The sequence below is a fragment of the Procambarus clarkii genome, chromosome 75 (assembly GCF_040958095.1).
Source record: "Procambarus clarkii isolate CNS0578487 chromosome 75, FALCON_Pclarkii_2.0, whole genome shotgun sequence".
NCBI lineage: Eukaryota > Metazoa > Arthropoda > Malacostraca > Decapoda > Cambaridae > Procambarus > Procambarus clarkii.
The window spans coordinates 8,501,306-8,516,067 of NC_091224.1; the positions used below are offsets into that span (position 1 = coordinate 8,501,306).

Sequence of the window (14,762 nt, forward strand, 5' to 3'; positions counted from 1 at the left end):
ATCCAAAACTGTTGTAACATATCTCCTCTCCCAATGCAGGTATAAAATCGAAGCTGTTTAAACTCTGTTCAGTTATAGTTGTGTGTGTGTGTAAACTAAAGTCTTTGAAAATGTAATAAGTTTTAAGAAACGCGTTCAAGTGTCGCGTCAGACTAGAAATAAAAATGAATTTTGGAGAATTGATTTTTCAGTTACCATCAACAGTGAAAAGAAATATAGGAAAGATTGAGAAAATTCGTGTTAGAATTATTATATATATATATATATATATATATATATGACAATGTCAGACCACGGAGGAAAAATGAAACAGGAAATTTCCTTAAGTACTTTCGTATATTAAATACATCTTCAGAAGGTCATTTTACAGATCGAGTGATGGGTATAAATAGGCAGGAAGGAGTGGTGAAGTAAGGTGAGGTACAATACTTGGACAACGCAGAAGGCCCATTGGCCCATCAGATGCACCCAATTGGCACATCCGATGTAGCACAATGGCCCATCTGATACAGCAGACATACAAGCATAATATATAGGTAATTATAACATAAAGAAATAAATATATACAATAAATTAGTGAGACAAATGTTTTTCAATGATTCTACTTAAATCGCCCTTTAGCTGATCTATTAGAAATGGATCTAAGTTATATAGACCACTGCTAATATTCAAATTACTTTCTTTGGTGATCTGTATCAAAGCAGATTCAATTATGTTTCTGTTATAGGTGCTTTTACAATTTGTTATTGAAGAAGCACTCTCCCAATCAATTTGGTGAGCTTTTTCTGACAAATGCACAAACAAAGCATTAGACAATTGGCCATGTTTTACAGAGTATTTATGTTGCGATATTCTACATTTTAAATCTTTAGATGTTTGCCCGACATAGAACTTATTACATTCCTTACAAGGTATTTTATAAATGACGCAATTATCACTACGAGGGCTGTTCCTTACTAATAGCTTACCAACAGTGTTTTCGTAGCTAAACATTACATCTATATTAAAAAGTTTCAAGGCCTTGACAATATTCTCAAACCCAGAGAAATATGGTAAACATAACACATTCTTTGGGCGAATCCTTTCACTGCATACATTATTATAATATGTACGACGAGCTTTGTTACGACAAACTTCCAACAAATTCAGTGGGTAACAAAGCTTAAGACCAATCGAATCAATATTCTTAAATTCTTCATCTAAGAATTCTGGACTCACAACTCGAAGAGCTCTTAGATACATTGAAGAAAAAATTGACTTTTTTACATTGTATTTATGCCCTGAAAAATAATGAACATAAGATAAATTGTTCGTAGGTTTTCTGTAAACACTAAACTTTAATGAAGAGTTTTCCCTATGAATAAGCACATCTAAGAATGGCAAACATTTATCAACTTCAGTCTCCATAGTAAATTTTATGGAGGTGACTTGGTCATTAAGTTTGGCTACAAATTCGTCTGTGTTTACATCTGAAGGCCAAATACACAAGATATCATCAACATATCTAAACCAAGGAATGATTCCAGGAGTTATTTTTGAAACGAATTTCTTTTCAAAGAATTCCATGTACAGGTTTGAGAGCAATGGCGATAGAGGATTCCCCATTGCCATTCCAAAAGTCTGTAAATAATACTCATTATTAAAGGTAAATTTACATTCTTTAATGCACAACTTAACAAGACTGACAATAATATCAGCAGAAAGAGGTAAGTCATGGCTCATTAGTTCACGAGCAACATAACCGAGAATATCATCGACCGGTACCTTAGTGAACAAGGAACAAACGTCAAAACTGATTAACTTTACATCAGGAGTGACAGGAACACTATTCAATTTGTTAACTAAATCAAGAGAATTTGTCAAATGAGAAGAGGAGATAGTTCCTAACAAAGGGGACAAGATTTTGGTAAGCCATTTGGAGAGTTTGTAAGAAATGGATCCCACAGAACTGATGATAGGTCTCATGGGATTGTTAGGCTTATGTATATAGATTATATATTGTTGGGGTTTACTCACTACTCTATTCTTACTCTGGGGTGAGCAATAGTTATGCTCAAGGTCTCTCACCGTAGCCCTGCGGGTCTTCACTCGATCCTCACGGCGCCACTGCATGACAGGAGAGTCTCCCAGTCAATCTCAACGGCCTCTGATTGAGAAGGAGTGGGAACACGACTCGTTCACTTGACTGTCATGTGCCCTCCCCAACAATCGGGCTCTACGGTTAACCACAAGGTCGCCAACTGGTGTTTTAGGTGGCCAGTAACACCTCAGTGGACTGGTTGAATTAGTGGTAGCCTTGGCAAGGTCACATTCAAAAGATCAGGAATCAGGCAGGTACTTACTGTTATCACTCTATGCTTTCCAGTATAATATAGCCACAAGATCAATGGAGGAGATGATAAAAACACAGAGGTGATTTTGTATTTTACTTAAAATGCATGAAAAATATCACGAGGCCAAACAATAATATATAAATCAACTGATCCTGGCTGCGGCCGGTAGTTCCCACGAATAGTATGCACTCATTAAGTGGCAACACCTCCCCTCCTCGTCAAGTGTCAAGAACAGCTGATCGCCTGGCCCCCGCGCGAAAGTTTATTGCTTGTTTCTAGATTCACGCGCGCTGTTTCTTTAAATTCTCCAATACTACTAGAAACTCGCACACTCGATATTGGCACAAATAGCACGTATTACTTAGATACACTATACTCGGGCTCAAACAGTCGTTTCTACAATCAATGCTACAATGACTCACTGAAATGGTTTTCACTGCCCTTCATTCAATGACATATTATGAAGTATTAAACACTGGAGTTTTCAGTACTTTCTCTCGTGGGCGATAACGCAATAATTCACTGTACTCACAAATGATTTATCACTGCATGAACATAGACATATATGATGTATCTAAATCAAACATCAATACATGGAAAATAAATAGTTTCTGGGCACGTAGCCTAACTTCCAAATAATGGCATAATATTATATATAATTTATCACTATATTCTCACATCAAAATCTGTAGAAAGATATACAAAACACAGTAAATTTATCACTTGTTTCTGATGCCTGTACACACCAATAATAAACATGAATATTACAAGTACTCTTGATAGTACTGTCTTGCACACTGGTGCTTTACCGTGACATGGGTGAGACTTGCTCACGACATATAAAATCCTCAGGCTAGATAATATAGCCGAATACTATAGCTAACTAAAGGGGAATGGGGAGGGAACTAGAAACACCTACTTCAACCTATCCTCCGCTGAGAGATGAGATGTAGCTCCTGGTCCACGTGTCGGGAATGCCCCCACACACACGTCGTCGTGTCCTACCGGAACCACTCGTCGTCCCACCGTTTAGCGCGTCGTCTCCGTGCCTTCTTCCTCTGCAGGTCCGTGCTCCTTCTCTGCTTCTGGTAGGGTTGGAGTCGGTCTCCTGGCCGTCGTCTTCTCCCAGCAACGGCTGCCGCCTACGTCTCAGCTGCAGTCGTCCGGATTCCCCAAATAGTCCTCTCCTTCCTCAGCTACCCAGTGGCTCTGTCAGCCACTACGCTGTCGCGAACTGGTGAACTGCCACAGACGTCACATACGTCACTGCACGGCTTCACTGCTTCTTGCACAGTACCTGACTGGAGCACTTGTTGCTCAAATAACCGTCGATTCCCTCTCTGGTTCAACACATGAACTAGGGAAGACCTCACAGAGTACTGGCAGACTTCAGGTGACGCGTAAATCCACGGGAGCGGGAAACAACTGTCAAACTGACAGGACCAATCGTCGCACGTCCAACCTCTTTGACGTGTCGTGTCTGACTGATGGCGCCAGCGCGGCGCGCGGCCTGGACCCCCTTCCTTCGTGACGTCACTTTCGCCACGGGAGGTTTTCATTGGCTCCCGGTGCCACATTGCTGTCGGTGACCAATCCGGTGCCACTGACGTCACACGGTTTTGGCGGGGAATCAGGAAGGCCAGCGCCATCTTGGCTTCCTAAAGGGCCTATACCACAGGCCAAAATATTACTATTTCACTAATTTCTCGGCTCTCCGAGAACACTTCACTCTCTCCCATATATCAATTTGAAGCCTGCTACGTAGAGAATGCTTGGGAAAAGTAGACATGACTCTTACTGCAGGCGTGGGAGAATTATAAGGGGGGGAACTCCGTCACATTATATATATATATATATATATATATATATATATATATATATTTATATATATATATATATATAATATATATATATATATATATATATATATATATATATATATCGGTGAATACAGGCAGCAGGTTTTCTTTTAAACATGTCTCATTGAATATGACCGCATATTTGGTATTTACTATCTTCTGATTTAGGACTTCAATTCCTCTAACTGTTTTCTTAGCATCAGGGTTTATCTGAAAAAGGAGTTCTCCAAAACTCATTTTCGTAATTTCAAGGTGAAGAAAAAAGTGAATTACTATAGAATGTATTACACTTATTTATACAATTTGCACAACGTTTCGAACCTCCATGGTTCATTCTCAAGTGAAAAGAATTTTCAGAACTGGTTGATTTATACCCGCTCTGGGTCAGGTGATAAGACAATAAAAGTAAAAACATGGGGGGATACATAAGGGATAAATGGGGGGGGGGGTGAAGCACATAAGAACATAATAATAAAGGTAACTGCGGAAGGCCAATTGGCCCATACGAGGCAGCTCCTATCTACATACAAAGATTAATCAGGTGTAATTGGACTGTTATGTTGGACATTGTCTTCTGTGTTGGCATCGTTATGTTCTGGTCTTGTCCTTACTCTCATGGTGGGTAGAGTAAATAGTTCCGTGATTTGGGTGTTCATGGTAGGTTGTTCTATTCTTATGTGAATTGCTTTAAGAATTTGTAATCTTCTTGCATCTTGGGTTTTGTCTATTATACAGGTACTCTTGTTCAACATTTCTCTTGTTAGGGTGATGTCATGGGCTTGTCTCATGTGATTCCTGGGGGCACCGGATTGAAGATGACATGTCAAACGCCTCGTCAGCTTGGTCGACGTCATACCTATGTACTTAGATTGAAGGTTACATCCTTCGTTGGGGCAAGTGTACATGTATTCAACGCTTGACTGCTGTAGAGGGTTCTCCGTCGGCTTCGGGCTGTTTTTGATAAGGAGTTCGGAACCCTGGAAACACAAACCGTAACTGTCACTATTGTCGGCTTGTTACAACTTGTAATAAAGTTGTTACATCTTGGCTTAACGTGTTTATGACGTATTAGAACGTTGTCACAACTTGCTATATTGGTTGTTATAACTGGTTAGGAGGTGTTAAAACTTGTTCGAACGTTGTACCAACGTCGTAGTTTCGCTGTGTGTTTGGCAGGAAGTCTTCTTGGTTTTGTAGAATATGATCAGGTTTTGGTTAGGAGTAATGCTTTTTACTCCTTTACGGATTATTTCCTTCATTATTCTTTTTTCTTTTATATGTTCACTGTGCATGGTTGATTTGTAATATAATTTTATTGGAGGTATTGTGGTTTCTGTTCTAGGTTCTGGATTATACCAACGGTCCAAGTGTCTTCTTATAGCAGCGTTTATTTCCGCGTTGCTATATCTGTTGTTCACCAATACCTGAGTTACTCTTTCAAACTCTCTACTCACGTTGCTCCATTCAGAGCAGTGGGTAAGCGCTCGACGAATATAAGCATTGAGAACACTGGCTTTGTATCTTTGGGGGCACTCACTTCTACCGTTCAGGCATAATCCTATGTTGGTGGGCTTGGTATATACGTTGGTGCTTAAAGAGGTTCCTATTTTTGTTATTAGTACATCCAAGAATGGCAGACTGTTATTTTCACTATTTTCATGTGTAAATCGGAGTACTGACTCTCTCTCTAGGTGTCTTTTTAGGTCAATTAGTTCATCTGAGTCTTTTACTATTACGAATATGTCATCTACATAACGGCAGTATTCAGTTGGTTTTTGTCTGTTACTGAAGTAGAGTCTTTAGTAGCCCTCCGTGTGTTGTCACCTTGCCCTCCGTGTGTTGTCACCTTGCCCTCCGTGTGTTGTCACCTTGCCCTCCGTGTGTTGTCACCTTGCCCTCCGTGTGTTGTCACCTTGCCCTCCGTGTGTTGTCACCTTGCCCTCCGTGTGTTGTCACCTTGCCCTCCGTGTGTTGTCACCTTGCCCTCCGTGTGTTGTCACCTTGCCCTCCTTGTATTGTTAACTTGTCATTTATGTAATCTCACCTTGCCCACTCTCTCTCTCTCTCTCTCTCTCTCTCTCTCTCTCTCTCTCTCTCTCTCTCTCTCTCTCTCTCTCTCTCTCTCTCTCTCGCTCTCTCGCTCTCTCTCTATTGTTATCTTGCCCTCTCTATATTATACGTTGCCCTCTCTTGTTATCTTGCCCTCTCTCTATTGTTACCTTGTGTCTCTCTCTGTCTATTGTTACCTTGCCCCCTCTATTGTTACCTTGCCCCCTCTATTGTTACCTTGCCCCCTCTATTGTTACCTTGCCCCCTCTATTGTTACCTTGCCCCCTCTATCTATTGTTACCTTGTGTCTCTCTCTGTCTATTGTTACCTTGCCCCCTCTATCTATTGTTACCTTGCCCCCTCTATCTATTGTTACCTTGTGTCTCTCTCTGTCTATTGTTACCTTGCCCCCTCTATTGTTACCTTGCCCCCTCTATCTATTGTTACCTTGCTCCCTCTATCTATTGTTACCTTGCCCCCTCTATCTATTGTTACCTTGCTCCCTCTATCTATTGTTACCTTGTGTCTCTCTCTGTCTATTGTTACCTTGCCCCCTCTATCTATTGTTACCTTGCCCCCTCTATCTATTGTTACCTTGCTCCCTCTATCTATTGTTACCTTGCCCCCTCTATCTATTGTTACCTTGTGTCTCTCTCTGTCTATTGTTACCTTGCCCCCTCTATCTATTGTTACCTTGCCCCCTCTATCTATTGTTACCTTGCTCCCTCTATCTATTGTTACCTTGCCCCCTCTATCTATTGTTACCTTGCCCCCTCTATCTATTGTTACCTTGCCCCCTCTATCTATTGTTACCTTGCCCCCTCTATCTATTGTTACCTTGCCCCCTCTATCTATTGTTACCTTGCCCCCTCTATCTATTGTTACCTTGCCCCCTCTATCTATTGTTACCTTGCCCCCTCTATCTATTGTTACCTTGCCCCCTCTATCTATTGTTACCTTGCCCCCTCTATCTATTGTTACCTTGCCCCCTCTATCTATTGTTACCTTGCTCCCTCTATCTATTGTTACCTTGCCCCCTCTATCTATTGTTACCTTGCCCCCTCTATCTATTGTTACCTTGCCCCCTCTATCTATTGTTACCTTGCCCCCTCTATCTATTGTTACCTTGCCCCCTCTATCTATTGTTACCTTGCCCCCTCTTTCTATTGTTACCTTGCCCCCTCTATCTATTGTTACCTTGCCCCCTCTATCTATTGTTACCTTGCCCCCTCTATCTATTGTTACCTTGCTCCCTCTATCTATTGTTACCTTGCCCCCTCTATCTATTGTTACCTTGCCCCCTCTATCTATTGTTACCTTGCCCCCTCTATCTATTGCTACCTTGCCCCCTCTATCTATTGTTACCTTGCCCCCTCTATCTATTGTTACCTTGCTCCCTCTATCTATTGTTACCTTGCTCCCTCTATCTATTGTTACCTTGCTCCCTCTATCTATTGTTACCTTGCTCCCTCTATCTATTGTTACCTTGCCCCCTCTATCTATTGTTACCTTGCCCCCTCTATCTATTGTTACCTTGCCCCCTCTATCTATTGTTACCGTGTACTCAAAGTATTCTAACCTCGTCCTTCATGTATTCTCATATGAAGTTATCACGTAGTTATCGTAACACTGGAAGTATTCATCTCACGATATCGTAACACTGGGAGTACTGAGGTCGATGTATCGCAACACTGGGGTTACTGAGGTCGATGTATCGCAGCACTGGGGTTACTGAGGTCGATGTATCGCAGCACTGGGGTTACTGAGGTCGATGTATCGCAACACTGGGGTTACTGAGGTCGATGTATCGCAACACTGGGGTTACTGAGGTCGATGTATCGTAACACTTGTAGTACTCAACTCAAGGTATTGTAACTTGATGGATACTCAACAGATTTAGGTATTGTAACTAGAGGGGTACTTACGTTAAGGTGTCTGTTGTAGGTGACAGAGAAGCGGTCATCGTTACTGTAGGTCTGACGACCCACTGTGATGAGGTGATGGTCCCGGAGGCGGATCCACGATACCTGAGGAAGACGCCCAAAATGAACGTATATAAATACAGTTCTACTTGGTGAACACCCGGGTGGCTTGTGAACACCCGGGTGAGTGGTGAACACCCGGGTGATTGGTGAACACCCAGGTGAGTGGTGAACACCCGGGTGGCTGGTGAACACCCAGGTGAGTGGTGAAAACCCGGGTGGCTGGTGAACACCCGGGTGGCTGGTGAACACCCGGGTGGTTGGTGAACACCCGGGAGAATGGTGAACACCCGGGTGAATGGTGAACACCCAGGTGAGTGGTGAACACCTGGGTGGCTGGTGAACACCCGGGTGGTTGGTGAACACCCGGGTGGCTGGTGAACACCCGGGTGGTTGGTGAACACCCGGGTGCTCATTCAATAACAGTTTAGTACATACACAGCTGAACAGCACTTAACAAGTCATACATTTAATGACTGTAAATGACCTGATGCTTCTCACATGCCTAACTGCAAGAGCTCTTGAATGAGTAACCTTCACCGTGCCCATCAGATGATGAGTGCGCGTGAGTACATGCATGGGTCACAGCGTTACAGTGGTCTCTTTACTCACCTCGCACTCAAATTGTACTTCTTAAACTTCTTGTAGCAGTAAATCCCTAAACCCATAAATTCACCATAAAACCCCAAATTAATTATTATCCGAATCAGTTAAATAATCAGTAGATTCTGGTCTATTTTAGCATAATAAGTGCTATTGAATTCGACCTCTGTCTCCTGGTTTGTGGCAGTGACTATATGATAAGAACAAATTAACTGACGTTCTAGCTTATAGGACAAAATGTTGCGGTGAAGCCACTTTGCTTCTATAGTGATAACTTATCTTCAAAATCATTAATTAATGATTTTTTTTTCCAGTTGATGAAGAGGTGGAAGTCATCATGCAAGTTTGTAAAGAAAAATGGTGCATGAAAGCAATTCATTTGATAACGGACAGACAGCCTGTGAATATATGGCTTTAGGCTGTGTCATTATGTGACACTGTAACTGTGAGGTCGCTCCGTGGTTGGATTGCTCTCCTTCCTCATGGTATAATCTCATAATAGATTAATCTCACATCTAACTCATGGAAAGCAATTTATTGATAGGTGAACAGAGGAATTAGTTGAAAGGAGGCGTGTGCAATCATTTCTGTCCCTCCCGGGATTCGAACCCGGGACTCTCGACTGCGAGTCGAGAACGAATCCAGCTGTACAACCAAGACCCAATTATATAAAAACGTTACATGTGTTATATTAAAAAAATGCTAATTAAATGTTTAATAAAAACATGTTATAATTTGTTTTAAAAATAAAAACTACCTATATAATTTTATCTTACTCAAAAGACGATGAGTTTGTAATACTGTAATAAATAAATAAATGTATGTATGTATGTATGTATGTATATATATATATATATATATATATATATATATATATATATATATATATATATATATATTTATATATATATATATATATATATATATATATATATATATATATATATATATATATATATATATATAATATGTTGTGAGTAAATTAGGTGAGTAACAATACCTCCACATCAATACATTTAAGGCATGCTCTAGTATAAGGATGAATAATTAATACACTCATTCTCATATATTCAGGAAACTCCCGAGTATGCTGGGTGGTGAGCAACTATGACTCTCCAGATTCATATATTCAGGGTTCGCAAGTGCTGGGGAGCTGTGATACTGACACGTTATTCAACCGGACTCAAACAAATTCAAGAGAGTCGCCGGAGCCGCATTGCAGTGCAATGGGACTCCTGCAACCTCGGCTCTCACACAAAGACCTTGGGTCTGCCTTCCTGCCTCTTCCTGACTGCATAATCCTTGTGTTGTTCTGTGACAGCGTCTGACTGACACCCGCAGTCTTCAACGACAAGTCCAGACTGATATTAGAGAGCTGACATACTCTAGCTCCTTCTCACTGAAGATGGCTCTCTCTCTCTCTCTCTCTCTCTCTCTCTCTCTCTCTCTCTCTCTCTCTCTCTCTCTCTCTCTCTCTCTCTCTCTCTCTCTCTCTTTACTCTCTCTCTCGGAGATTATGCTCACAGTCAGCAGAGTATACTCACAGTGTCACCCCACCTAAGCAGAGTATACCCACAGTGTCACCCCACCCTAGCAGAGTATACTCACAGTGTCACCCCACCTAAGCAGAGTATACCACAGTGTCACCCCACCCTAGCAGAGTATACTCACAGTATCACTCCACCCTAGCAGAGTATACCCACAGTGTCACCTCACCCTAGCAGAGTATACTCACAGTATCACCCCACCCTAGCAGAGTATACTCACAGTATCACCCCACCCTAGCAGAGTATACCCACAGTATCACCCCACCCTAGCAGAATATACCCACAGTATTACCCCACCACAACAGAGTATACTCACAGTCTCGTGGTCTGCTCTGTGGACGATGACGCAGGGAAGGTTGGCGGTAGTGCCCGCCTGGGCGCCCACAACGCTGCCGTTCACGCCCCTGGCGGCGACACGAGGAATCAAACTACGTTCTTCATCAAGTATTAGAACATTTGATATAAAGAAAATGATGTGTTTAACCTAAAATGGCCATGATTATATGTACCTTGGCAGTGAGGAGGTAAATATTATTTATATTATATATAATGTAATATAAATAATAATTAATAATAGTGCTCCTAGCAGTATGGGTTCGAGTCACTTCTAGGGTGTGAGTTTTCGGTTGCATGTATGCCTGGGGACCATTCAGGCTTGTTTGCATATAAAGTATATATAATATATACAATGAGGAGCATCACATTACTGTTTCTTTATTTTCCTCTTCGACTTCCTCTTTAGTCTTTTGAACAGTGATAATAATTATGATAATAATAATTATAATGCAATAACAATAACATCGACAATACCAATAATTCACTGAATAATTATTGTAATAAAATATATATAAATTTAACTAATAGAAAAACAACAATTTCAATCTTACATTCCGGAATGCATGTTTGTATTTCATATGAATAAATATGAAGTCATATGAATGCGAAGAAAGACGGCAGGAACACGCAACCCATAACTCATTAAGATCTCTACAAGAAAAGACCAGGATTCGAACCCGCGATCGTCCAGGATCACCCCTAAACGTATACGGTACCGTGACCACCGCACCATGTGATCATCTAATCATCCAGTGTACCATAGACGATCATATGGTGCGGTGATCATGGTACCGTGTACGTTTAAGGGTGATCCTGGACGTCGAGGGTTCGAATCCTGGTCGGGTATTTAGAGTTACATTCTTGTGAAGTCACTAGCACGCACAATGTTTCGGGCATGGCCTTAATTCTTAATTCTATTTGGGTTCACTTGGGCCCACGATCGTTGGGTCGAGAGTTCGAGTCTCCTAGTACCCAAGTAAATACAAACAAGCAAAAATCCACGATAGTGGGGCTTACCAATTATATGACGTGTGCGTGGATCACTACATGCCTTGCTGCCTTGTACTTAAGCAGCAGCTGGGAGAAGTATATAATTTCATATGGCATCTGCCTCGGAAATCTTCTCTATTGGAGCAACTCAACTTCCATAAACGACCTCACACCAGATGATTCTGACCCTCGCAAAATGTCGAGGAAGTTGCTTCAGGGCCTTAAGGTTGAAAACACAGCCTGCTTGGAGTGTTTTGAGTCGCTTGGCTACTTTATTTCTTGGCATCATTTTCTGACTAATGATTGAGCGACCGGGGCTTCCAGGTTTGTGGGTCTTGACAGTCCCATGTGTATATCATGGCTTATTCTCTCGGCCCACTGGCCGATCCCTCACAGTGTTCAAATGAGAACTGGATGAACACCTCCAAAGGATATCTGATCAACCAGGCTGTGATTCGTACGTTAAGCTGAGAGCAGCCGCGTCCAACAGCCTGATTGACCAGTCCAGCAATCAGGAGGCCTTGGTCGACGACCGGGCTGCGGGGACACTAAGCCCCGGAAGCACCTCAAGGTAACCTCCTAGTAACCTCGGGTGTTGACAGTTCAGTGCGTGTATCATGGATAATTCTCTCGGGTCTTGACAGTTCAATGCTGTGTATCATGGCTTATTCTCTCCAGTTGCTTTTGGCAGACAAAGGCCAGACTTTTTAGCAGTGAATAATCTTAATCAATCTGTTTACTTTTGCTCTCAATTCGGCAGAGGTATGCGTAGTGATCCTTTTGCCTCTTATTTGGCCTACAGGCTAACGTGTATGTTCTCATTAGAGTGATATTTTTTGATGACATATTTTCGACTTACCACATGTTCTCACAATATGTTGTTGTTGTTTTAGATTCAGCTACTCGGAACAAAATTTTCATGTCGCACAGGCTAAAGTGAGCCCGTAATAGAGTTCAGTTATTCACGATAACCTTGTTACTGTGATATGTGTGTCAAAGTTTTAAATTAAATTAGAGTTTCCTTTGAACAAATCCACGATATATTTAGTTCAAAGGAAACAATGGATTTGTTTCCTTTGAACAAATATATCACGTAATTGTGATTTCTGTGTGTAGAGTTTCCGTCTTTTTGCATTGATTTTTATCTTTTGTTTTAATAACATTATTTTGGTAGCTGAGATAGATGCACAATGTTCACTAGTGTCCCATTCTTCAACCGTTTTTTTAACCATTGTAGTCGCTTGGATTTTGCATTTAATGCAGCTGCTCTTGTTGAATGAATGTTGAGTTTGATGTGCAGGACTTCAGTTTTTTCACATTCCAGTAAGTAATGCAATAGTGGCGCCTATTGACTTAACTGCTTGAACGTAGTACATTTTGAGTACTGGTAGAGATTCACAATCTCTAAGACTTGTCAGGGAGCGCAAAGCTGAGTTTCTGGCATTACAACGTTCCCGAAGATATTAAATTTATTGGGTGAATTGCAAATGGCTGTCTACTATGACTCCAAGATATTTAAAAGGGGTAACCCACTCAATTTCGTGTCCTTGTATTGCGAGTCTGATGTCTTGAGTTCTCATATTAACTGGCATTGCCTTGATTTTTTACCTTTAATTTTCACTGCTATGTATTCCGCTTCCCTGCTGATGATGTCTAGGCATTTTCGCGCATGATTCCTAGCGCCATTTCCATTGATAATGACTACAAAGTCATCTGCATAGTTAAGCAGTTTGGCTGTTGGTAACTTGGGCTTCAAGAATTATTCCATGAGACAATTGAAGAGGAAGGGGCTTAGTATTCCTCCTTGCCACCATTCTTTTCCCCCCGTCCCATCCCAAATTCTTACCTTAACCCCTTCCAAGTGTTATATAGTCGTAATGGCGCCAAGACTATATGCTTGGCGCTTTTCCCTTTTCCCTCCCTCCCTCTCTCTCTCTCTCCCTCCCTGCGAAGTCCCATTTTCCAACCTCTTTGAGGAGGATGTTTTTCCTTGGAATTTGACTTCATCTTCTCTGTTAAGCAGACTTCCTCTGATTTCCTTATCCTCCACGCAGCACAGTGTAGCTGGAACATTGGCTAGCTCGAAGGCTTTTTTAAGGTCCAGAAAAATAAGTATTCCAGGTTTGTCATTGATTTGATCCAGAAGAGAGGTAAGACATTCTGTGGTTCCAACAACTTTTCTGTAAGCAAACATATTTTGGTGCAGTGGTTTGGCTTTTCATTCAATTCGATTAAGAGTCATTTTTTCCGCAGTTTTGTCCAGACAGCTTGTTAATGAGATGGGTCTTGGATATCCTGGGGGTCTTTGGGTTTTGGAACAGGAACTAGAATTGCCCTATTCCAAGACAGTGGTCGAGTTCTTGTTACCCAAACTTTGTTGATGAGTTTCAAGAAAATTTCTTCACCCTTTTCTCCTAACTTGGCCAGCATCATGTAAGTGATTTTGTCTTCACCTGGAGCTGTGTTTTTAAGTTTCTTTGTTAGTTCTTCTCAGTTCTTTCAAGCTGAAAGGTTGGTATAGTTCTTCCGATGACGCTAACGTATCGTCTATTTTTTTCCATCTTGAAGCTTGCATTATTTGTTGGTGATTCAGAGTTGCTTGTGAAAGTTGACTGGAGCTGGCTCTTGAAGCATGTAAATTTGCTAATCTTTCTGCTTCTTGCTCAGGATGTACCTGATGGGGCGGAGGACTCTCTCAACAACTCCCCTATTCTCAAGAAGGTTTACAACTGCCGCTTTAAACTGAGGAGACAGTACGGTGCTTTGTGAGTTACCTTGAGTCTTTATTTCCCCTTCCAGACTGGGGTGGGACGGAGGTGAGGTGTGTGTGACAAGACAGATATAAGGAGTGTTAGATAAGACAGAACACAAGGGACGACGTATTTCGTCGTGGACACCCACTAAGCTTAGGGTCTTAGCGGGTGTTCGCTCAGTACATCTGTGCCAGGTGAGTACGACGGGCTCACCACAGCCCGTACTGCGTGGGGAGGTGAGTACGACGGGCTCACCACAGCCCGTACTGCTTGGGGAGGTGAGTACGACGGGCTCACCACAGCCCGTACA

At 41.7% G+C, this 14,762-nt stretch overlaps 1 protein-coding gene across 1 annotated transcript in view; it reads right to left on the reverse strand.

Moving 5' to 3' along the window:
• The window catches only part of LOC123771637 (uncharacterized), a 751,293-nt gene that overhangs the window by 127,674 nt on the left and 608,857 nt on the right, over positions 1 to 14,762 (reverse strand). The window contains exons 4-5 of the mRNA XM_045764252.2: positions 10,690 to 10,777; positions 8,167 to 8,268 (exon numbers count right to left, since the gene is read on the reverse strand). Coding sequence (XP_045620208.1) covers positions 8,167 to 8,268; positions 10,690 to 10,777 — 190 coding nt within the window. The remainder of the gene's footprint in view (positions 1 to 8,166; positions 8,269 to 10,689; positions 10,778 to 14,762) is intronic.